Genomic DNA, 23,821 nt, shown 5'->3' with positions numbered 1-23,821 from the left:
GAAGTGTCCTGCAGAGGTTTTGGTCAGTTATCAAAATATTTCACTTGCCCTCAGGGCCATCATTGGCTTTGGCTTAGTAGGATTAGTGATTAAAAGTGGGGATTTGTGAGGAGGGGGAATTCCTGTCCCCCTGGAAGCTGCCTGTTGCTGGGTGCCTTTGGGGGGGGGGGCGAAAGCATTCCTTTCGCTCCTCTGGGGTGGGAGTTGATGGAACTATTGCGCAATGTGTAACAGGCACAAAACGACAGCTGCTCATCACTGTAGCCGTCTCTTTGATGCAGCCCCATCTCTCTGGGGCTCTGGGACCCAAGCACCTAGGGGGGGTCCCCGTCACCTAAGGCTTGCCCAGTCGGAGGCCGCCTGAGTGAGTCACCAACCGTGTGTGAACACAGCTCCTCTCGGCCACGCAGGAGTGACGCCCAGGCCGGCTGGTCTGCGGAGGGGGGGGCATGGCTCACCCCACCCCCAGGAATGTCCAGAGTGATTCAGCACCAGCTGCCCGAGACCGACTCCTCCGGCCGACCTTTGGATTCCGCTTTCCGGGTCCCCAGGTAGAGTGACGGGGGTTGGGGAAGCCACACCCAGGACTGGAGGGGCTGCAGAGGGGCCTGCAAACCCAGCTGCTCTTCACTGCAGGGACAAGTGGGATCCATGCAGGGGGGGGGCGCTCCCCCCTTTTTTCATACGGAGCTGCCAGACGACTCAAGCCATCGACAGACGCCCCTTCCCCACTTGAAAAGCAAACCTCACAGTAGACAGACAGTGTTGCGCAAATGAGGGGGGAATCCACCCAGGGAGGGGGGGGAGTGATGCCACTTTCCAGTCCCCCCCGGCCCCCTCCAAAACCTTCTTTCCATCCCTGTTCCTGGGATCACCAACTGGACGAGGGTTGTTAAGGGGCTGCCCACCCGTGAAACCCTGAATATTTTCATCTTTAGACAGGGATACCCAACAGCTCAGGACAGACCCCTAGAGTCAGGGAATCCTCCCCACCTTCAACTCTAAGCCATGAATCAGGGAGCAGGTCCAGTAGCGGGTTCTAAACCCTGTCACTACTGGTTCGCGTGGGCCCTTCTGTGTAGGCGCCCAGGTGGGTGGGCAGAGCCTCCTGTTCCCGCTACTGGCAGAGTTGGAATGGTCGAGGCTGTGCCCGTCTGGTATCACTCTTGATAACTGATTGGCCAGGTCTTTCACGGGAGATTCGCATCCACCATCTTGCCTTTTTTGACCTCTCCTCTGAGGGCAGCCCTGCTGACAGAGGCTGGACAGGCACCAGTTGGGGAGGTTATCGGCCCGATTCCTGCATGGAGTTCATAGTTTCGGATTGCACTACAATGCAGGACTAAGCCATGCTTCGACGTTCGTCCACCGTGTTCGAGGACCCTGACCTTGAGCGGGCCGTGGGCTGTGCGTGATGTGTCCGCAGGTGGCTGGAAATGTTCTGCCGCAGGTTGGAGAGACACCTGTGTGAGCACCTTTGTCCCGGCATTTGCTTCCACCCTTGCCTGTAGGCCCAGCCGAGGTCCCCTCTCCGCGGCCCTCCGCTTGTGACGGGCAGAGCTTTGCTGCCGCCAACGCCTGGGCCATGTGTGTGACATATCGGTGTGGCTTCCGCGGGTGGGTGGCTAGTGATGAGCTCAGCCTGGGAGCAGCACCGGCAAGGCCCTCCGGGGGTCTCTTTGGAAGTGACCTCACCTGCAGCCGGCCGGCCTCTCTGTGAGGTTCCGAGGGCCGGAATGAATGGCTCCCTTCTCTCCCGTCCGGAGGCCCCTCGGCAAGGCTGAGCCTCCACCACAACCCCTCGGGCTGCAGGCCAGCAGGGGAGGGGGGGCCGGCCCTGGCAGCGTATATGTGGGGAGGGGAGGCTGGCTCCTGCCCCCAGGACTCCTGGCCAGCCAGGGCGGACCTGCCTCCCACCCAGGGCCGCCTGGGCTCCACGGCCGGTCAGATGCCCTGCCGTCCAGGAGGAGGGATGGTGGCTGCCAGCTGTTGGCCTGGGGTGGAGGGGGGGGGCAGCCTATGGGTGACGCAGTGAGAGACCCCCGGGGGGGGGGGAGTTATGGGCAAAGTCTGTCGTGACACCCAGCCACATGCTCAGGATTCCATCATTTTTTCCTGGGCTTTATATACGGCTGGAGGTTATTTCTGGCTGCTTTCGTGAGCGTCCGTCCTGCTTCCCCAGGAGGACTCTGCAGCCACTGAGGCCCAAGGACGGGGTGGGTGGGGGAGGCACCAGCAAGCCCCTCCACTCCCCTTGCACGGTGGCAGGACGGCAGATCCCGTCAGAGAGCCAGCAGGGGATCCGTGGGGCAGCTTCCCCATCACAATGGAGGCAGCGCGCCTGAGCCCGGAAGAAGGCAAAGTGGATGGCAGGGGAAGCCTTGGCGGCTCTGTTCTGAGTTCCACCTGTGACACAAACACACACACACACTCCAACTGGTCCCAGGAGGAGAGGCAACTCAAGACCGGCCGTTCGCCTGCTCGCTGTACCTGTGCCAGGTGTCTTTAACTTTTGTGCCCCCCCCTTCCGGAGCAGAGGGGAGGGGACTCTCCCCCAAATCATTTCTGGCAGCTGAGGGGCTGCCACCTGCTTTCCGGCCCCTCCAGCCACGGCCCCAGGGAAGAAGAGGCATCCCGGGATGAGGTCATGTGGGCCCTGGGAGCCAGGAATGCGACCCTGCTAATTGTGGAGGCTGAAGTCAGGCCAAAGGCACACACTCAACACACACACACACCCCACCACACACTCCTGGAGACTTTGCAGGCGCTGAGGCCTCACCCGAAGGCAGGCAGGCTTGCCGGGAGTCCTCTGAGGAGCCAGGCTGGGGGACAGAGAGAGAGAGAACCGCTCCGCTCGAGCCTTCCCTGGACGGCCTGCCCCAAAGGGGAGACCTTGGGCAAGGACCCCACCTGGGTGCCTGTTTTCAGACAACTCTGCTGGTTCGGGAGATGTTCCAAGCGGCCTTCCCTTCACTCGCGATGCAGTGCAACCCATTCTCCCCTGCAGCAAAAATCGATCCACCCAGATGGAAAAAGGGGCAGCAGCAGATGGGAAGAATTCCGAGGATTTGAGGGAGCCTTTTTTTCAGAATTCTTTTTTTAAATTTGGGGAACTTCGAAAGCTACTTAATCCCAGCGGAAGAGGCTTATTGGAGGCAAACCCTCCGGGTGGAGGAAGCAGGGAGGGGCAAAGCGGCTGGCAGAGGAATGGGGGGGGCCCTCCTGCCATTTTGGGAGGCTCGCAGGACATCCCCCCCCTCGAGGGGTCCAGGGAGAAGCAGCAGACGGTTCAGTGGGGTGGGGGTCATTCTCTAGCCTGGCTTCCCGTTGGGCACCGCCAGACACCCCCGCAGGTTGCCCTGGAGATCCTCCCTCCACAAACTTCCCAGGAAAACCACAGAATGAGGAAGGAAGCGGTTCCGAGACAATCGCGCCAGGCCCTTTGGAAGCCGCCCAGTCTTATGATTCGTGAAGAAATGCGAGGGTGGCAAAAGCGTCTCCCGCGGGGTCATGTGGGCCCCGATTCCAAACTCTTGCGTCGCCCCCTGCCACCTGATGACACCAACGTCACCCACTTGGGCAACTGCGGTGGGCCGACAGCGACAAGCCATCCACACCTGACCTGGCCACCAAGTGACCGCTTTGTTCTCACCGCTGGGGAGCGCATGGCCGGAGATATCAACATCCTCACGGTTTTATAGCTTCGCTGTGGGTAAGAGCACAGAGGCTGGGTTGCGCTCCCAAACCGAGCACTGCCCTGCAGAGGAGGCGGGGTTGTTGTTCCAAGCGGACGGCCTGCCTCATTGCCCCCGGAGGGTCCCAGGGGAGTCGTCGGCTGCTGCTACTGTCTCCACAATGGACACTTTGGGAATAAGGGGGGGGGAATAGATGAGCCCCCCCCCCCAGTCTCAGCCAGGACAGCTCCCACATCTCTGTTTCTCAGGCTTCTCAGAGAGGCCCAGAGTTCACCTGCAAGAGCTCCCCAGAAATTCTCTCCTGCATGTTCTTCCCTTTACGTATTAGTGGAGACTAAAGACTTTACACAACATGACTAAATGTGGTGCTGAATTAATCCCATTTGGGACCTAACAGAGCTCCGAAACTGCCTTCAGCTCCAGGCTTGGTCTACTGTATATAAAAAGAGGAAGGGGCAGCCCCCATCTGGCCTTTTTTTGACCCTCCCTGTGGACTTCAGATATGGTGGTCAGCAATGACCTTGTATCTAGTCTGGGCTTCCAAGGAGCGTCTCAGCTGGCCTTCCTGAGTTGCATGCAGCTGAAGCTGGCTGCCAAGAGCACCTCACAGGCACGTCCACCTGCTGTGCTCAGGAAAATCAAAACAGCGGCTATGACGGTGATTGACATTGCGCATTACGACATGAAATGACAAGCGGAGCTTCAGTTCCCATCTTGGCCTTGTTTACGATGTTCTATAGACCTCCCGTCAGCCGCCTTCCGAGTTCCTGCTTTGGGACAGATGGCGGCTGAGGTGGCCCTGGAGGGGGGGACTGGCTCACTGCTTGCGGGCTTCTCCTGCGCTTTGCAAGAAGGCAGCCCAGGCGTCTCGCCTCCCTACACTCCTTCCCTGGGAGATAAAACTTTGAAGCTCTGGTCAAGCAACCATCCAGGACCTCGGGGGAAGCTGGGCCTCCAGAGCCAGAAAAGGACTCGCTGGCATAGAAACCAAGAAACCAAAACATTGCAGCCCGGGGGGGGGGGGGAGAGGGGGGGAGAGGAAGGAAGGACCCATCCAAAATCCTTATTTCTGGGACAACACCTTGTATGTGGCGCCCCCTGCTGGAAGCCCTGGGTGGTGGTTGAGGCACCTCTTCCCAGGCCCCGTGGAGCCTCCTTAGAGCACGGGTGGCGAACCCTTTTTTCCCTCAAGTTCCAAAAGCCCCCCACCCCCATCATTCAAGCCCCTCCCCGTGCATGCGCCTGCGACCCCTCCCCACGTGCTGCCCCACCCCTCAAGCATGCATGCACGACCCCCCTGCTCCCATTTCCCGGCTTCCAGTGGGCCAGGAAGGCCTGTTTCCCACCCTCCCCAGGGCCTCCAAAGGCCAGCTGTCCAGCCCACGGACGTGCATTGAAGCAGAGCCAGGGCAACGGCCAGTAGGGCTGCACCTGCCCTGGGTTGGCCATCGCGGCCTCAGAGAGGAAGGGGGCGGGGGGGTCTCAAAGGCCTCCCAGTCTCCCCCAGCAGAGCCGGTGGAGGTGGAGAGAAACCCACAGTGATGCTTTTGGCTTTTCCTTCCATGGTTGGAGGTCGGAGCCAAGAGGAGCCGCCCGCCTGTGCCAAGGGCAGAGCAGAAGGGCCCCCCCCCCACCGCCTGCTCCAGCGAGACCCCCTTTCCTCGCTCCCCAATGAAGGAGGGGGCGTCTGCTGCTCAGGCCACAAAGACTCAAGTGGCAGCCGTGGAAGAGCCAAAGGTGAGCCTGGTGCCACCTTCCGCTTGTGGTTCCAGTCTTGGTTCCTGGTTGGAAACCTGGTTCCCTGCTGGGCCCCTTCCCCGAGGAGGTTCCGTTTGCAGGAGGGGCTTGGGCGAGGAGACCACCCTGACTCCCTTTCCAAGCAGAGGTCCAATTAGAGCCCGGCCTGTTTGTCCTGTATTCATATTATAGGCGTTAGAGGTCTACGCCCCCTCCTCCTCCTTTTCCCAACAGCCACCCTGCGAGGTAGACTAGAGAAACTGCCTGAGACCTCTCGGGAGCTTCCGTGGGGGAGGGGAGAATCCCCTCTTGGATCCCAGATCTGGTCCTCTCCCCCTTCCCCAGCCCGAGTCCAACAGCTCCATAGAGTTGTGAACCCGCCCTTCACAACCTCTGCTGGTTGGGCCTCTCTCCAGCCTCTGGAGCGATCACACCGTGGAGACCGAGAGAAAAGCCAGGCGCACCGGCTTCCTCGACCCACAGACTCCTTCCACCAAGGCAGAACTCACCGTGATCAGTTATCCGAAGCTTGGAGGGGATTGTGTAGACTAGAGAGCCTTGGGGGTGCAGTGGTTAGAACGCAGCACTGCAAGCTACGTCTGCTGACCACCGGCTGCCAGCAGTTTGGCAGATCGAATCTCACCAGGCTCCATCTCAGCCTTCCCTCTTTCCCAGGTGGGTCAAAGGAGGACCCAGATTGTGGGGGGCAAGAGGCTGACTCTCTGTAAACCGCTTAGAGAGGGCTGGAAAAGCACTGTGAATCGGCCTATAAATCTAGAATGCTAATGCTAAACGCTATTGTCATTGTTTTTCAGGATCTGCACTTCTTATGAGGCTGCGAAAAGGCCCCAGGGAACCCGGATTCTACTGAGACCGGAGAAGAAGGAAACCCAGGAGTCAGTTCCAGAAGTTGCCGAGAGGCTCCCGCTCTTTGGCCCTTTCCATGAGCCGGGAGGAGGCCTGGGTGGAGGGAGGCTGACTTCAGCGTGGCCCCCTTGCCTGGACCGGAGCCCAACCTTCGGTCCTGAGTGCTGCCACTGTTCATTCAGGAGAGGCGACTGGGCAGCCCGGCCGAGGTCTGCAAAGACAGCCGGTCAATGGCGCTCTCTCTCTCTCTCTCTCCAGGCAGAGCGCGCTGTGGCCTCCGCTTCCTTCCTGCACTTCCAGGATGCGGTGGACTCTGTCTGCCTGGGGCTTCCTGACCCTCTTGACCCTGGTGGCACATACTGGCTCCGTTGTGGAGACGCTTCCACCTATTCTGGACTGTTGGCTGCCCCAAATTGTGTTTGGCCAGGAGGGCGTTTGCGCAAGAATTATAAGTGGGTGACTGTCTGCTCGAGGCCTCTGAAGACATAATGTGTCTTTTCAGCAGCCGCCCGGTTGGCCTTGCAAGAAAGGGGCCTCTCTTCCAGGACAAGGCTCCGTGGTCATTTAGGTTCTTTGACAGCTCATAATACTTAGCATGTACTTCGGGTTCACAAAGTACTTCTGCTTGGTTTAGGGAATCCTCACAGGTTGGGTGGCAGATTTCAGCCTTTGGCTAAGGAAGAGGGGACGAAGCTGCAGGAAACGCTCACGACAGGGGCCTCTCCAAATTGCTTTACAGACGCCCTTCCTTCCAAAGAGCCTTCCCTGTTTGCAGAGCAAGATTTACTTGTAAACAAATGGTACACAACAGTCATGCATTGTGTATGTAGCTCTTCATGTATTACACACTTTCTGACTCAAAGGAGTAACCGAGATATTTCAAAACAATTAGGCAATAATCAACCAGCTAATGCAATCTGAAACTCTGTGGCTCCATCCAAGGCCGAAGGAGAAATAAAACCATGGTGGGAAACAGGAAACCCTACAAAGGGAGGGACAGAAAAGCCCCCCCTCTCCCTTGTAGCTAAACTCTTGCACAAATGAAAGGAGGAGCTTTGTTGGTGTGATTTGACTCATGATTACATCACATGACATAATCATGAAATAATTGTGATGTAATCATATTGTGAGATAATCGGGGTTAATTCATGACTATTAAAAAAGTGCTATTGCTGACATGTTGTAAGCCGCTCTGATTCTAAGGAGAAGGGCAGCATAAAACATTGAATAAATAAGTATGATGGATGTGGCAATGCAGAAATGACACTCAAATCTTAAGAGGGCAGAGAAGGGCAATAGAGACGAGGGGGGAGGCTGGGGGCCGAGACCTACCAAAGAGCAGCTGCAGCACCTGGAAGCGCTTCTCCCCCCGGGGGTCGCCTAGGACAAAAAGGGAGAAGATTATCCACGGTTGACCTCTCCAGATTCCTAAGAGGTCAGTAAGGGGCGAGTACAAGTGCACTAGAGTGCCTTCCGTCCCCTGTCCTATTGCTCTCCTATATCTCCTACATCTTTCTTCTATTCCTCTATCTCTTCTTCTATTCTTTCATTGATATGTTCTATTACTTTATCTTCTTTTCTATTATTTCTTAGATATATTTACTGTGAGTATCTCCTCTATAACCTTCATCATGCATTTTACTATGTGTATATAGATATATACGGTACCCACTAAAACCCTCATTGTGTATTGGACAAAATAAATAAATAAATAAAAATAAAAAAAATAAACAAACTTCTCCACAGCTTCTCTTCTGGCGCCTTGGAACCTAGTTTGACAACCCGACCAATCAGGCGTTGAGAGGGGGGGGGGGCCCTCTGACCTCCCAGCCAATCAGCTCAAAGCTCTGTCAGCAGAATTGGCGCGAGGCTTAAGGTTGGGGGTCGCCGCCACATGAGGAACTGTATTGAGGGGTTGAGAAACACCCCCCACTCCAGTCAAACGGCGACAAGGTTGAAGGGGGCGACGCCCCCCCGCGTGGCTTCCCTCCTGCGCCCCCCCCAGGCCGACCTCAGCCGACGAGGAGCAGGGCCGAAAGGGGCCTGCGAGGTCTCCTAGTCCGGCCCCCTCCCCCAGCAGTCCAGGCAAAAGGCTGCTGAGCGGCCCCGCCTTCAAGCCCCCCCACCCCCTTGACGGAGACCCCTCCGGGCCTGCGCTCGGGCTCCCGCCGCTGCGGCTTCTTTCCCTCAGCCGAGGCCGCTCTGACCCCGCCCCCACCCTCTCACGACCCCCTTGGCTCAGGCGGAAGGGGCGGGGCGTGCGGCCCCTCCCTCTCCCTGCTCTCCCGTCCGGGCAGAGGGGAGGGGCCCCGGCATGGCGGAGGCGCAGCAGCTGCGCGTGCAGGAGGCCATCGACGGGATGGTGCAGGGCCTGGAGCGGGAGCACATCCGCAAGATGCAGGTCGGGGGCCGAGGGGCGGGCGGCGGGCGGCTGTCCCTTCCCTCCGTCCCTCGCGGCGGGGCCTGACCGGGGCGCCGCTCTCCGCTCCCTCCCGGCAGGGCCTGATGTTCCGCTGCAGCGCCACGTGCTGCGAGAACCCGCGGGCCTCCATGCAGCAGGTGCACCAGTGCATCGAGCGCTGCCACGCGCCCCTGGCCCAGGCCCAGGCCCAGGTCACGCAGGAGCTGGAGCGCTTCCAGGTGAGGCCCCCAGGGGCGGGGTGGAGGGGGTCCCCAGAGGAGCCAGGGCGGGGGGGGACTGCCCCGGCGACCCTCTTGCCTGCCCCCCACCCCCTCAGAAGCAGCCCGGCTGCAGGATCAAGGGGCCTCCCCCTGGCATCATTGCGCGGCAGCCCCTCCTTGCAGGCGCCGGGGATGGGCTGGCCTTCCCTTTTCAGGAGGAGGCCCCCACCGCTTCTCTGCCCCCCCCCCCAGGGCCGCCTCTCCCGCTGCACGATGCACTGCAACGACCAAGCCAGGGACGCCCTGGACGCCGGGAGCCAAGAGCCGCAGGTGAAGCTGCAGCTGGAGAGCTGCGTGACCAAGTGCGTGGACGACCACCTCCACCTCATCCCCAGCATGACCAAGAAGATGAAGGAGAGCCTGGCCGCCATCGCCCAGTAGCCCCCCGCCCAGGTCCGGCCATAAGACCAGGAAAGAGAAGTGGATCGGGCAGGTGGGGCCCAGGGGAAGAAAGGCCACACCCCCACCCCACCCTGGGGGTCAGAGGGGGAGACGGGCGGCTGGGCCTCCCCCAGTTCATTTGGATGGGCTCACAAGCCCACAGGGAGCTTCCCGGCGGAGTTCTGACCCGCTCTGCCCGTCCGTGTGGCGATAATGGGGCAGGGGAGGTGAGCCGGTGCTCCCCTTGTGTGCCTGGCTGTTGTCTTAGCAGGCCCCTTAAAATCAACACCCCTGGTGCTCTTTCCTACAGTCCTGCTCAAGGAGAGGGTGCGGTCCGGGCCTTGTCATGTGATTGGGTGACAGAAGAGACAATATTAAGCCTTTTGAATCCTCCAAGGCTTCTATTTGCGCTTTCATCCAACTCAGGCGGGGTCTTTTCTTTTTCCCCTTTGTCCAGGCAGCAGATATGGGCGTGTGTGCCTTAAGGCGTCCTGAGGAGGGGAAAATGCAGCTGTGCGCCTATCCACCTCTGGGCCAGACCTAAGCAGATGTTTTGTCCCTGGCAGCTGGCATCTCTTGCCACCCACTCAGGACGAGGGAAACGAGCCACCGGAAGCTGGGAAGCTCTGCTGCTTACGTTTGCCGAGTGTCAGAAATGAAGATTGAAAGGGGGGTTAAAAATGCGACATCAGAAGGTGAACTTTGCTGTCAAAATATGTGAGGTCTTTTAAGTCACTCGCAAAGAAATGTTCATTAAATTCTTAAAATCTTGTACAGTTTCACATTATTTGCCTTTAGACTGAGTTCATTTAGATATGGAGAATTTCTGCATTTGGCCGAGTAACCTTGTTGGCTACTCTCAGGGCACTGTTGAGGCTTTTCTACTTGGGGAGGTCAGCTGGAAAGGACGGTTCCTTCTCTTCACTGGTGGACACGAGGGCAGAATAAATAGGAGTGATGCATATATGAGGAAAGGAAGCGCCGGTGGGTGAGTGATGGACAAAAGTGATTGTTCCACTTTTTAATGAATTGTCACGATGCTTCCTAGAATAGTTCCAGAGATTGTGAAGGGCCAAGAAAGTCCGGTGTGCAAATGATGTTGTTCGTCCATCATGTTCGAGGAGGACCTTGGCATCTAATGGGTTGGGGGCTGTGCGTGATGTGTCCGCAGGCGGCTGGTGGAGCCTATCTGGGCACGAAATGTTCTGCCACATGTTGGGCAGACACGTGTGGGCCCCATTGTCGCAGCATTTGCACCTCTGGCTTTGCGGAGTGGTGCTCGCTGCTCTGAATGTCCTTCTGGCCTCCGATGTCCGGCAGCCTTGGTGGAGCAGCATGTGCCGTGTGGGTCGACCTTGTGCCAGGGTGTCCCAGGAGAGGGTGTGGGTATCGAGGGGCTTGAAGGAGGCTGCCAACGTGTCTTTTTTATCGCTTCCTTTGTCCCCCCTGCGGTCGCTTTCATCACCACAGAGGGTGGGATGGTCTGGCATCCTTGCCACACGGGCTGCCCAGCATGTCTGGGCTTTCACCGGCAGGGTGGGAATTGATGGCTGGCCTGCTCTGGAGAGGACCTCAGGATTCTACGGAGACAGGTCACGTGGAAATAGAGCTGCAATAACAACATGGAGCAGCCTTTTTTGATCGATTTCTCTCACCAAAGTCAATTTGCTGACATTGGAACAGCCATGGCACACACCCTTAAGGCAAGAGGTGGGCTGCACTTCCTCTAGCGAAGGGCTTGCTGGTTGTAAGCACGCACGCTCTTTTCGCTTGCTCTCGCCTCTGGCAGGGAAACGGAGCTTCAAACAGGCTCCTAATCGGCTTGGGTGAGAACGGTGGCGACAGGAAAGGCAGCTGGGCCAGCCAAAGAGCCAGAAAGTAAGTTATAAGTGGGTAGCGTAGAGCATGGTAGGTGGGCAGGCCCAACCAGCAATCAGAGCTAAAGGTTCACCCAAACCATTTCGATCATGCAACAGGCCACCACTCCCTTAAGGGCTCTGGCAATCCATAACTTTAGCTATGTTTGTTTCTACTTTGTGTTTAGCTGTTTGCTCCTGGCTATAGAGTCAAATGGTAGCTCTGGCTGAATGGAAAATAAGCTTGCCTAGATTTGAGGGAAGACATTGAATTTACTCCCCAGAGGCTTCAAAAACCAGGGAATGCTGGTGACTCCACTAAACTTATAGTGATCCATATTTCAGAAGGAAAAATATACCTAAATGCTTCAAAAAGTAAATGTTTTGTTAGTGCAGAACAACATGTTTATTTAATGCACATCCTATTTCTCTGGTCCAATTAATCTGCAGTGACTGCTGGAAATTCAAGAGAATTCCTTGAGTCAGCAATGCGTTGCTTATAACTATTAAATACTGTGCAGATTGCCTAGACTTGAACAATTGTGCACTGCTGCAATCCACAATGGATCCATAATCCACAGAATCTTTGGATATTGGGGTGGGTTCTTCGGAATTTTGTGGCTTGTTTGTAAGGTGGGAAAATATTGATCAGTAATCTACTTAAAGACTCCAGTGTTGAATTTTTTTTTAAAGGGCCCTCCGTGTTTTTCCATCTCTTTGAATATAAATTATTTTTTAAAGATGTGATTAAATACATTTTAAACAATTAACTACTGATGGCTGAATTTTCTCTGGGCTGCATTCTGAATTATTTCAGCAATTTCTAGATACTATAAAACGAATTCAACCTTGATGATGTTGGGAAACCTCATAAAGCGTCCATTCGCTTCCAAGTCATATGCCCTTGCAGTATAGGTGGCTTGCCATGGCCTCCAGGTGTTTTTCAACCAGGGCTCTGTAGCCGCCTCCATTCAGGTACTAGCCTGGTCTGATCCTTTTTGGGGTTCAGCCAGGGTTGCCTACATATTCCACTTTTTGGCAGAGCGCAACCTAGTGCTGAAGAAACTTCCCCATAGGAGTATTGCATAGGTCTGAGATACGTTTTTGTGGTTAAAGCTCTAATACTTTACTATGGTACTGGAGGGAGCTGAGGCTAACCTAAAGAAGGGCTATTTATATACCAATAGGCTAATGGCAACATAGTACAGCAAATAATTGAATGAGTAACCTGATAGGGTGGGTGCATGCCAAATGTAAAATAAAAAAGTACATCAATATTATGAAAAGATGGAGGGGTGAAGAATAGAGGGCAAAAGGGGGGGGTGGACTCAGCAGCCGTCTCTGCCCAGCTTGCATCTCCCCCATTGGGTGCTGTGTATTACAGTGCATTTCTTTTGCCTCAACATTTTTTCATGTCTCGTCTCTTATTATGCAGACAAGGATTTATTTTGGATTTGTGGAAGGAGTAAGTGCCTTAATTGAGGCCATTTTAGCTCAGTTTATAGCCTGAGTGAAGCCAGCCAGGGGTTCTTTTGTCCGACGACTGATGGGAGACCAGCCCTGTTGGGCTTTTCCACCCTGAATTCTCGGGTGGTGCAGAAGGAGCCTCCCGGCCTTTGCTTCTCCCGAAGGAGCGGAGTCCAAGGCAACCTGTGACCGGGGAGTGGGGGAAGAGGAGGGAAATGCGGCCCTAGAGGAAGACTCCCGGGGCGCCGCCTGCCTCTGCTCGCCTTTTCCCCAAAGGAGGCCGATGGACTTCCGGAGGGGAGGCCACCAGGTGATCTTCCAGCGCTTTGAACTGCAACCGGGCCTCGTCACAGGACGGGGGGGGGGAGAGAGAGAAGGTCAACCGGCATTGGCCGGGGACGGCGAATCCGGGCAAAAGAGCAAACAACGGCCGCCGCGCGCCAGGAAAAGCAGCTGAGGTACATGGCGCGGGTGGCGCGAGCGCCATCGCAGGATTTAAAAAGAGGGCGGGGCGCTCGGTGATTGGTCGCTAGGACCTGATGGCCCCGCCCTTCGCAGCCTTTGGGTCAGTTCAACCGTCCTTTGCGCCTGCGCCTGCGGAGCCTGCTGATTGGGCAGTAAAGGGCGCGCCGTGGTGACGTCCCAGCGCAGTGCAGACGGCCGGCAGACGCTTCGCCAGGCGGCGGTCTTGGGAGAGGCAGGATGAGCAAAGCTCACCCCCCGGAGCTGAAGAAGTGAGTGCGCGGCACGGGGCAGCGTCGGGCGCTCCACCCGGAAGCAACGCGGGGTGGGGGCGAAGAAGCGAGCGGGAGGGCCTAGCGGGCGGCGGGAGCCCGTCTCGAGGCGATCACTCTTCGACCCGTCATGCACTGCGCGGCGTGTGGCCATAGAGCCACTTTCCTAGAGGTGCCTCCCTCGACCCACGTGACAGTTCCTTCTGGGGGCGCCCCACGAGCGCTGGAGCCTCTCGGCCTGGGAGGGGGCGGGGAACGGGCAGCCCCTCCCCCCTCACGGGGGTCTCCTCCCTCCTAAAGAAGCCGGTCTGGGCGGGGGGGGGCCTCCTTCCCTCACTGGTCCATTCTGCAGAACAGCCGAGTTAGAAGCGGCCTTGGAGAGCGCAGGCCCTGTCAGACACGTGGCTGCCCGGTCTCTTCTGGAAAGCCCCCAGTGATGGATCACCCGCAACTTCTGGTGGCAGGCTGTTCCACTGGTTACTTGTCCTCTGTCTTAGGGATTTTCTCCTTAATTCCAGGTCGCTTCTCTCCTTCATTAGTTTCCATCCGTTGCTTCTTGTCCTGCCTTCAGGTGCTTCTTTTATAAAGGGGGGTCCTAGGACACCAAGACCCCCAGAGGGATGCTGAGAAATCAAAATTATTTGCCACTCTAACTTTAAAATGTAATACAATATTAAATTTCCATCAAATAATTGGGAAAAATGGTAGCAGCACTGAATCCATTAATTTTAATTAATGCAATAAATGATAAATATGACTCATGCAAATATACCCTTTCAAAGTGGGAGGGGAGGGTATTCTGTGAGAAGAGACACTGAAGGTGCACTAACATAAGAAAATGGGGTATTATTGGGTTGAAAACTAGGGAGGAGTGGACAGGCAGCCTTTCCCCGTTGATATTGAATCTCTTGATTTGTTGCTCATTGCTGCCCAATATGGAGAAAAGCTTACAACCACGGAATTAAAGCAGCATGAAGTTGAAAGAGAAAAATCATAGCCTCACACCACATGGCAGGTCAAAACAGCAGCCCCAAAACAGCCTTCTGAGGCTAGCAAGTTTTAAAGGCTGTGAACCCGCACATTTCTTATATTGAGATGAAACCAGTTAATTTTTCTTTATTTTGAACTTAACTTGCATGGGCTTATTTCTTCTGTTTTTATTTTTTAGGTTTATGGATAAGAAACTATCATGTAAGTGAACTGATTGATTTAAAGATTCTGTTTTGCAAGGAAAAAATACAATTTATTTCTTGTCTGGTTATCTTGTGTAAATAATTTTCCTATGATGAGCTCACTTTCCCTTACTTTCTTTATTTGTTGCATCTATTTCAGAACTTGTCCAAAAATACACTCTAAATGATTCATTAATTGATTTACATAATTCATTAATGGTTTAGTCTCTATATCCCTGCATCTCTGTCCAATTCTGGTCACCATAATACAAAAATGCAGAGAAGAGCAACAAGGCTGATAAAGGGTCTGTGGTTTAAATCATATGATGAACGTCGAAGGAGTTCAGTACGCCTGATGGGAGGGATTATTGGATTATTGGAATTCACAACTAGGAAGATATAAATTGTTGAAAAGAAACAAACCCAACCCAAAAAGAGGGGGAGAAGTTGCACTGGATGAATACACAATATTTGTACTGGCTGAAGAGATCTTGGAATGGATGCTTCAGTTCACCAGAGCAGGGAATGAACAGCTGGAGAAAGTCCAGAAGTGTTTACACAGGCCCAGTAAATGTGGTCTGTCTTGTGAGTTACCATTGACCCTCTGGATGAAACCGCAAATGACATTCAGCTACTAGTGTTCTTTCACACTTACCTTTAGCTTGTTCTAACCATACAGTGCTACCTCTACTTAAGAACTTAATTCGTTCCGTGACCAGGTTCTTAAGTAGAAAAGTTCTTAAGTAGAAGCAACTTTAAGGCTTAAAAAAAAAAAAGAGGGACTCTGAGGCGGTGAGGAGCATGCACCTCCCTCTGTTCGCTCTGAGCTGCCAAAGCCTCCTTAAGTGCCACCGAAAGGCTCCTCTGGCAGCCCAGAAAAGCCCAAGATGGCCGGGATTAAAGGGGGAATGGCAGGAAACTGGCCGGACCTTTGTGCCGCTCTCAAATTTCCTGGGAAATTTTTCCGGGCTCAGGTCCTTAAGTAGAAAATGGTTCTTAAGTAGAGGCAAAAAAATCTTGAACACCCGGTTCTTATCTAGGAAAGTTCTTAAGTAGAGGTGCCACTGTACATGTGACTCTTAATAGTGAAGGAGATGGTGAAATAATGGATGGTGTCTCCTGGGCCTTATTTGCTCACTCAATACACAACTTTGTTTTAAAAGAATTGGGATTTAACGAAAGTTGTTGGAAGCCTTATGTCCTGATTTCTGATGCCTTTTGGGGAGATGGCCATAGCAGACTATATTGAGGACAACTTAATTTGCTGTCTGTTTTTTGCAGTAAAACTAAATGGAGGCCGACACGTTCAAGGGATATTAAGAGGTTTTGATCCATTCATGAACTTGGTGATAGACGAGTGTGTGGAAATGGCACCTGGTGGACAACAGAACAACATAGGCATGGTGGTAAGCAAAAATGAATTAAATTATAAGAATTGTTGAAGCTATTTCGCCGAGGAAGGGAACGTTAAGCTGTTGCATTCTGTCATGGCACAGTACAGTATATACTCCAGGTGTCCAGCAAATCTGGAAAACAGGGGAATCAGGGAATTATCAGGGAAATCGGCGGTTCGGGAAATATCAGGGAATTTGTGAAAAAACTGAATAAATCAAGGGAAAAAACCAATTAAAATGTTTAAAAGTCGGGGGGGAAATCATGTAAAAAACCCAAAAAACTCCGCCACCTGGCAGAGTCAAGCTAGAATGAGCCTTACTGTGGCAACAAATTTCTTGCTCAGCTACTGCTATTTCTCCAGGGCTTGGCCGTTTGTTGTGACGTCATTTATGACCGCGCTTTAACTAGATCGCAAGTTACAGGGAAATGTCAGGGAATTTCAAAATGCTTTTCCCCTGGACACTCTGATACTCTTTCGTGTTCATCAACTGAATAAATGGAGTTCCAATATAAATCAATTTGTGTTAGTTCTAGCAGTAGGGAAGCAAATATCATTTGCATCTTGTGATTTAGTTCAACTTTTGATTTTTGCTTCAGGCACTTTTGACACTTAAGAGAACTAGTACCTTTGTGGATACCTTTAGACTGGGGACATCAGACACTCAACAAATGCTGTCCCAGTGGAGCCACAATACTCCCATGGAACACTAATCAATCTCTCATGGATCTTTCTGGATCACACTTGTAGAACAGTTCTCCGTATCAGCTGCCTATAGCCGTTTTGAAACTCTTTTTCCCCCTTTGGATTCATTCCTGGGTGTTCTGATTATTTGTTCTGATTTCTAGGTAATACGAGGAAACAGCATCATCATGCTAGAAGCCCTGGAACGAGTATAAAAGATGAAGAAGTCCTGGCTCTTACTACAGTGTGGTCAATTTTTATTATTGTTGGTTCTGCAGGATCATTCCATGTTTACATTTTTTTAAAAAATAAATTTTTAAAAGGTGGTGTAACGTGCTTCACAACTTTGAAAAATTGACTTAAAAAACCATGTACATGAACGGAGATAGGATAATATTAGTGTTACACATACTTGGCCTAATGAACAAGTGAACAAAACAATGAGTTGAGTAAGAAATGAACTCATTTCTCATTCAACTTGTTTGGAATTGTATTGTTCAATTGTTTTATCAGGCCAAGTATGTGGAAAGGTGATAAGCCAACATTCTGAACATTTAAGATTCCGCTTTATGACAGGTTGTCAAAAGCAATCCAAGTCCTCTTAAAACAAAGGGGCCTATTCATAATTTCAGTGTGCCTGGACCACCTGAATTCTCCTTTTATGTCCTTATTAAGAAACATTGCAATGTAAAATAGCCGAGGAGTGAGCCTGAAGGCTTTATTCAAGGTTTTGCTTGTGCCCCAAAGAATTACTTGTAATGTGAGTAAAGTAGTTTTTAAAAGGCTGTTGCCAAGAATTCCCTTTAAGCCTGTTTTCTTGGAAAACCAAAGTACGGTCAAGAGGGATGGTCACAAACAGAAGCTTGAAAAGTTTTCAAATCCTTTCTTGCCTCACTAAAAATATTTTGGCACTTGTAGGAATGTTCTGAGCTTAAAACTGCCCTACTTACTGCCACGCGAAGACATCTGAAGCTTAACATTTTGGGCTGCAAATGGAGGTTTTCGGACTTCAGAACTTGTGCGCACTCACACCCAACACTCAAGACACACTGCCGGTCTCTCCTCCCCCAGTCCTTTTCTCGTGCCAAGTCAAAGCTCTGTCTTGAGTCTCTCGTGCAAGTCCTCTTGGTCAATCCTGTCCATCACACGGTACCAATGATGGTGAGCCAAGAGGGCCGCATTTTTGGCAGAGATGGCGCTCATCTCCATGGCGCTGGCTGCCCATTCTATGGCGTTGACGTAGTACAGCTGGTCGTGGAGAACGAAAGGCGGGCACTTCTGGGGGGGGCTGTAGTGGGGATAGGCCAGCCACGTCCGTACTTCCACCACGTCGTAGGAGGAGAAAAGCAGCCTCAGTTGCCCCTCGGTCAGCCGCTGCCGGGAGAAGACTTTCCAGACAGGGGGGCCCAGGTGGGTGTCCTTCACTGGGGAAACCATCCCGAGGCTGCTGATGAACAGGTGGGGATCCTCCATCGTGAAAATGGCCTGGAGGTTGAACTGAGAAGGGTCCCGGTAGCCAAAAAAAGAGGCGTTGAGGTGCCCGTGGACGAACGTGGCCACCGTCTGGTGGTAGGGAGCAGAGAACTCCGGGATCGGTGGGTCGAAGTTGCGGAACGTGATGTTGGCGATTGGGCGCTGCAAAGGAGTAGCGATGAGGAGGAGGTCGTAGACACCGGACGTTACTCCGGACGTAGAGTTGTAGGTCACCTCGTATTGCTTGGCTGGACCACCTTTGAAACAACCAGAAGAAGCTAAAGCAGCAGCTTTGACCCTACAAGTTTTACTGCCTGAGATAAGAGGCATTTTTGTGCTGGCAGGCTACTCTGCCCCTCTCTCCAGCCACATTCAGGGGGACACACACACACACACCCTTGGGATCACTTTCTCCATCAGCATAATTGGTCCTGGGGCTCATTTCACTCTGAAGCTGTGACTAATCAGGTGAGCTGCCTGTCAAGTCTCATCATCTCCAAAACGAGAGATACTGGCAGCCAAAGAGGGGGTGGGTGGGGTGGGGGTTGCTGTTCCACTATCTGCCCCGTGATAAAGATTCTTCCCAACAGTCCAGGGAGGGTTGAAAGGAAGGAGTGGGGTCCCCTCTGTGTTGTGTTTGGGGGGGGCTGCTCTGTCTCAGTCATCACACAGCTTCCTCTCCCAATCGGGGGCTGCGGCTTCTGGGTTTTGGCTCTGGGAGGGAGCTTTCCAGGTCAGGGGGCCTCTGCTGGTGCCCCACCCATGACCCTGGGCTGCCCCTCTTAAGGCTGCAGGCGCCCACCAACTCCAAAGACAAGAAGGGGTTGGGGAGGTGGCAGACCAAAACTCACTTCTTTCTTCAATCTTGCACAACTTTCACGCTCAATGACCGTCTCTCATGTTTTGCAAATATGAAATAAAGAAATGACTAAATTATGAGGCAACCACACCTGCCCGGCCCTTTGGTCTTGTTTTGGCTTCTATGGAGATGACGGGACCAGGGATCAGTTGGGCCTTGGAAGCCTGTAGGAGGCCGGTGCACACAAGTTTGTTTCCTCCTTTCACGGACCAAAGTCCTCCACTTGCCCCGGCCAAAGAGACAGCGCCTGCCAAGAAACAAAAGTCCAAGAAACTATTGGTCAGACACACCTGAACAAGGCAGCCGAGACGGTCAGAAATAAAACTAAGCCAAAATTTTGAAAACTGCATTATGGCTTTGGAAAATATATGAACGGAGCCACTGGACATTTGTGTTTATGACTTGTGTCATGAACAATCAAACCGCTATGGCTTACTGGATAATGTGCGAAACCGGCCATGCTATAATGCAAGAAGCGGAGTCATGCGATGTTCCATTTTCAGCTGGTTCCGTCCTTTGCAGAGTCCTGCCTGTTTGGGGGGGGGGATTGTTTTCCCCATTCATTTTTTTTGCACAGGGACATCCAGAAACAAAAGACCCCCAAACTGTCCGCCTGAGGGGGTCTGGGCATGTTTTCCTTCCTTCTGTCCAATCGTGTCTGATTCTCAGAGACCCCCTGGACAGGTTTTTCAAACATGGAGCAAGTTGCGCAATAAGCACAGGTGGACGTGCACTGGTGCAACACTACATTTGCTACTTGCAAACAAACTAGCGCCATTTACCTACGAAGCCGTTGATGCTGGCACTTTGCCCATAGTTGACTCGCATGATTGGAGTGACCATCTCGTTGATGAAGGCCTGAGAGAATCTGGCCCTTTGCAGGGACTCATCAATGGTGCGGTTCAACATGTGAAGGAAGTCCGCCCCTCCAAGGGCATGGAGCAGGTTCTCAGGGCTGCTGAAGGCGTAGTCATGCGCCTGGTACCGATAGACCCTGGAAGGGGGAGAGCGCACAATATATCAAGCAGTGGCGCAACATAGGCTTTCAATGACGAATATGTGAAATACTCTGGGTTGACGTTTCTGGAGAACACAAACTGCAGTTTATTATCCTTGGACGGCATCAAATAACCTCTCCAGGTTAGTGCTGAAAGTCATGCCTGGTCTTCCATCATCCTCACAGCCAGATTGGGGCTGTTACATCAAAGAGAGTCCTGGGGCTGTGACAAACCTTGCATTTGAGAATTACAAAGGATCCTCCAATGAAGTCGGTGTTTTATGGTAGCCTTGCCCCCCCCCCCCCCCCCCAGATGTATGCCTTGCAGCAACCCAGTCTCTGAACTCTGCTGGCAATTCCTTTGACCTCATGGCTTTCACTACAGTACGCACCATTAGCTGTCGGGTCTTCGACAGATTTTATTTATTATTTTTATTTATTTGTTAGATTTGTATGCCCCCCCCTCTCCAAGGACTCGGAGCGGTTCACAACAGGACAATACACAATATACAAATCCAATAGTTAAAAACAATTTTAAAAAACCCTTATAAAAATAATCATACAATTCAAACAAACCATACATAAATTATAATAGCTATGTAGTATATTAATTTCCCCGTGCCTGGCGACACAGATGAGTTTTCAGGAGTTTACGAAAGGCAAGGAGGGTGGGGGCAGTCCTAATCTCTGGGGGGAGCTGGTTCCAGAGGGACGGGGCCACCACAGAGGAGGCTCTTCCCCATGGCCCCACCAGACAACATTGTTTAGTCGACGGGACCTGGAGAAGGCCAACTCTGTGGGACCTAATCGGTAGTGTGCGCCTTTCCAAATCACGTCCAAACTATTATCGCAGGTTGACCCCAAGATGTAGGAACAGGTCATCAACAATTAAGAGAAATGGGAGATAAATTTCATAAGTTGTTGCAAAAGGTCTGAATACATATGCCAATGCGATATTTCAGTTTTTTCTTTTTAATAAATTTACAGACATTTCTAAAGACTCGGGGCGGCTCACAAGATACAATATAAACAATGCAACAACAAATCTAATGAATTAAAAATTACAAATAAAATCCCAATATATTAATATGTATTACATGTATATGTTTTAATGCAGTATTTTTCAACCACAGTAACATTTTAAGATGCACGGGCTCCAAGTCTTAGCATGCTGGCTGGGGAATTCTGGATTTTGAAATCTTAAAAATTGCTCAGGTTGAGAAATGCTGTTTTAGGAAGTGATGACTGGCACTTATCTAATTGCTGGCTGCCAGTCAAACTGGTTTTTTTGAGTTCTGCCTTCGGGGCCCTTGTAGCCCTGAAACTACAATGGGGGTGGCCAGCTCCCTCTTTGGGTGTTCTCTGACTTGCCACTCGAGCCTGTCTGTAGTCTTGGCCACCCGTCCAGCCTTGACCGTACTTACCTTTCAGATCTAGAGCAATTTGGGAAGCTCTTCACAGTTGTGATACGATAAAGCAACAGAGCAATTTTAGAGCCAAGCCGTTTCCTGGCCTTTTACAGCAAGCATTCAATCCATTAAACCCGGTCACATGATCATCCTCGCCCATGATGTCCACTGATAGGAATTGGGGGGGGACCTTTGGTGCCAGAGGCCACAACGCCTGCCCCCACCCACCCTTTGCCTTCTGCCCCTCACCTCATAAACTTTTCCAGGACTTCCTCCACCCACATGTAGATCCGCAAGGGGTTCAGCCCGTAGCGCCACAAGAGCTTCAGGAGGGTCCAGACGTACCAGCCGCTCTCCTCAAAGACAAAGTCCTCCCCACTGTAGATGCCCAGCAGCCCGTCTGCACTCTCGGGGACAGAAAGCCCTGCGGATTGAAAGGCATAAAAGGCAACTCCAGGAGGAGGAGGAGGAGGAGACCCACACCTCCGAGGTCCCCCCTGCGGCCACTGGCCAAAAGAGAACCAGGGGGCCTCCTGGCGTGCATCATTTCGAAAGAATTATGCTAAGGCACGCAATGACATATTAAGGTATTAAAATTATATTAAAATTCTCAAAAGTAGGGGGGAAATTTCTGTGACTAAAATGATGTTTGGGCTTCAGAGAATATCTGTTTTGACCACTGAAGTGCAATGCCAGCAATGGCCGAAAGATCCACCTGGGGGGGGGGGACCTTGTCAAAATGATACCAGATGCTAAAGGGAGAGGGCTGGATTTGACAGACATGCTGTGCAGCTGGTTGCGCAAAGAACCCAAGAGTTCCAGCAGGGCTTCACTGCCAGGGAATGTTCAGGCCAGGAACACGTGGAGTTGAAACTCCACTTTTATCCCTGGTTCCCTGCTGGGCCCCCAGACACCCCAGCCCGGGGCTTTGACCAGGGGAGAAAAGGGGGGGAAGCCGCAGGGAGGGCCCTGGCGTCGAGTCCAGAGAGTGGCCAGTGGGGAGACCCCGCGCAGCCCCCCCCAAGCCTCAGCCCCTCCCTTCCCTTCTTGGGGGGGGTAGAGAGGGGCCGCTCACCCAGCTCCTTGACGAAGTGCTTCATGTGGAGGTTGAGTGGGTGGAGGACGGAGCCGCCGGCCTCGTAGTCGCGGCCTTCCACCCGGACGGTGGCCAGGCGGCCCCCCACCGGCCCCCGCTCGAAGACGTCGATGCGCGCCTCGGGCCCGAACTTCTGGCGCAGGAAATAGGCCGCCGAGGTGCCCCCGATGCCGGCCCCGACCACCCCTGCAGCAGGGGACACGCAGGCCGCCGTCCGCAAAGGGCGAGACCGAGCCCCTCCCGCCCCAAAACCCCCCCTCCCGGCAGCCGGGCAGGAGCAGCAGCGCCCCCCCCCCCGCCCTCCAGGCGGCTCCCTGCCCGGCGAGCGAAGCCCCCGGGCCAGGCCCCCCTCCCCTGCCCCCTCCCTTCCCAGCCCCGCGCGGCCGGCTACCGATGCGGGAGGGCGGGCGGCGCAGCTCCGGGGTCCCCGCGGCCTCCCCACAGCAGATCAGCAGCACCAGCAGCACCAGCAGCGCAGCCATGGCCGAAGGAGAGCGGCCGCAGTCCCGCCCCAAGTTTCCGGGCGTTCCCCGGGCCCTCGCTCGCTCGCTCGCCCCGCCTGCCTCGCAAAGAACGCGCATGGGGGGGGGGGGGGAGAAGGCCCGAGGAAGCGCCGGGCTCCCTTGTTCACGAGGGTCGCTGCTGTTCCCGCGGGGACCCTGGAAGAGAGACTGGCCCTCGCTCGCTCTCTCGGCCCTTGGAAAGTCCCTTGGAATGGAATGGGATCCTTTCTTGGCCCAGTGTGAGTGGACGCACAAGGGCTTTTGTCTTTGGTGCAGATGCTCCGAGTGGACATAAAAGAAAAGAGACACTTTTCCAGAATCATGAGGTAAAAAACACTTCATGAGGGTCATAGGGGTCAAATGAACAATCAAGGAATGGACTGGGGTCCTTTATCGGCCCAGTGTGAGAGGACGCACAAGGGCTTTTGTCTCGGGGCAGATGCAGCCAGGCCAAGCAATGCACCCACTCCGCAGGGCGCCCACACGCGACTCGCAGCCTTGCTGGCTTCCACGAGGTTTCTCCATAAAGGGTTTCAGGCAAGGCGCCTTCCCCGTGTCCCCCCACCCTCCGGCTCCCCTTTTATGGGGCAATTCGGTTCATCGCTGTTCTCGCTTTGGAAAGAGCCGGTCTGGAGAATCGTGCTGCAGCTGAGGCTTCCGGTCAGCTGGAGTTTCCGCTGCTCTTCTCTAGGCGATTCTTCCCACTGAAATTCGCAAGAGCGCCGCTGGTGTAGTGGTATCATGCAAGATTCCCATTCTTGCGACCCGGGTTCGATTCCCGGGCGGCGCAGTCTCTCTTTTTTTTTTTTTTTGTCT

The 23,821-nt window shown here is 53.5% G+C and overlaps 3 protein-coding genes and 1 non-coding gene across 5 annotated transcripts; 3 read left to right on the top strand and 1 right to left on the bottom strand.

Moving 5' to 3' along the window:
- The first annotated feature begins 8,555 nt into the window (after positions 1–8,555).
- On the top strand, positions 8,556–10,133 carry FAM136A (family with sequence similarity 136 member A). Of its 2 annotated transcripts, none has more exons than XR_011560459.1 (4): positions 8,556–8,700; positions 8,799–8,939; positions 9,174–9,414; positions 9,820–10,133. XR_011560459.1 is itself a non-coding variant. In XM_070765825.1 (4 exons), exons 1-3 carry the CDS (start codon positions 8,614–8,616, stop codon positions 9,360–9,362), a joined length of 417 nt encoding a protein of 138 aa, XP_070621926.1. In that variant the 5' UTR covers positions 8,556–8,613; the 3' UTR covers positions 9,363–9,374; positions 9,820–10,133. The 2 variants fall into 2 exon arrangements, 1 of the variants encoding a protein (XP_070621926.1); XM_070765825.1 differs by having other exon boundaries at positions 9,174–9,374.
- A 3,160-nt stretch (positions 10,134–13,293) lies between these two features.
- Positions 13,294–17,000, top strand: SNRPG (small nuclear ribonucleoprotein polypeptide G). Its single transcript, XM_070765046.1, has 4 exons — positions 13,294–13,419; positions 14,588–14,610; positions 15,873–15,997; positions 16,833–17,000. Exons 1-4 carry the CDS (start codon positions 13,388–13,390, stop codon positions 16,881–16,883), a joined length of 231 nt encoding a protein of 76 aa, XP_070621147.1. The 5' UTR covers positions 13,294–13,387; the 3' UTR covers positions 16,884–17,000.
- On the bottom strand, positions 16,903–23,710 carry PCYOX1 (prenylcysteine oxidase 1). The gene is made up of 6 exons (XM_070765035.1): positions 22,894–23,710; positions 22,482–22,688; positions 21,656–21,830; positions 19,783–19,994; positions 19,092–19,247; positions 16,903–18,398 (listed from the first exon to the last, which is right to left on the bottom strand). The coding sequence occupies exons 1-6, from the start codon at positions 23,354–23,356 to the stop codon at positions 17,758–17,760; spliced, it is 1,854 nt and encodes a 617-aa protein (XP_070621136.1). The 5' UTR covers positions 23,357–23,710; the 3' UTR covers positions 16,903–17,757.
- A 14-nt stretch (positions 23,711–23,724) lies between these two features.
- Positions 23,725–23,795, top strand: TRNAG-CCC (transfer RNA glycine (anticodon CCC)). Its single transcript has one exon. It is a non-coding gene; the product is annotated as a tRNA-Gly (tRNA).
- Positions 23,796–23,821: the final 26 nt, after the last annotated feature.

Source organism: Erythrolamprus reginae, chromosome 12 (genome assembly GCF_031021105.1).
Source record: "Erythrolamprus reginae isolate rEryReg1 chromosome 12, rEryReg1.hap1, whole genome shotgun sequence".
NCBI lineage: Eukaryota > Metazoa > Chordata > Lepidosauria > Squamata > Dipsadidae > Erythrolamprus > Erythrolamprus reginae.
Note: the sequence above shows the minus strand (reverse complement) of the source record. Positions and strands in the feature narration are given on the sequence as shown.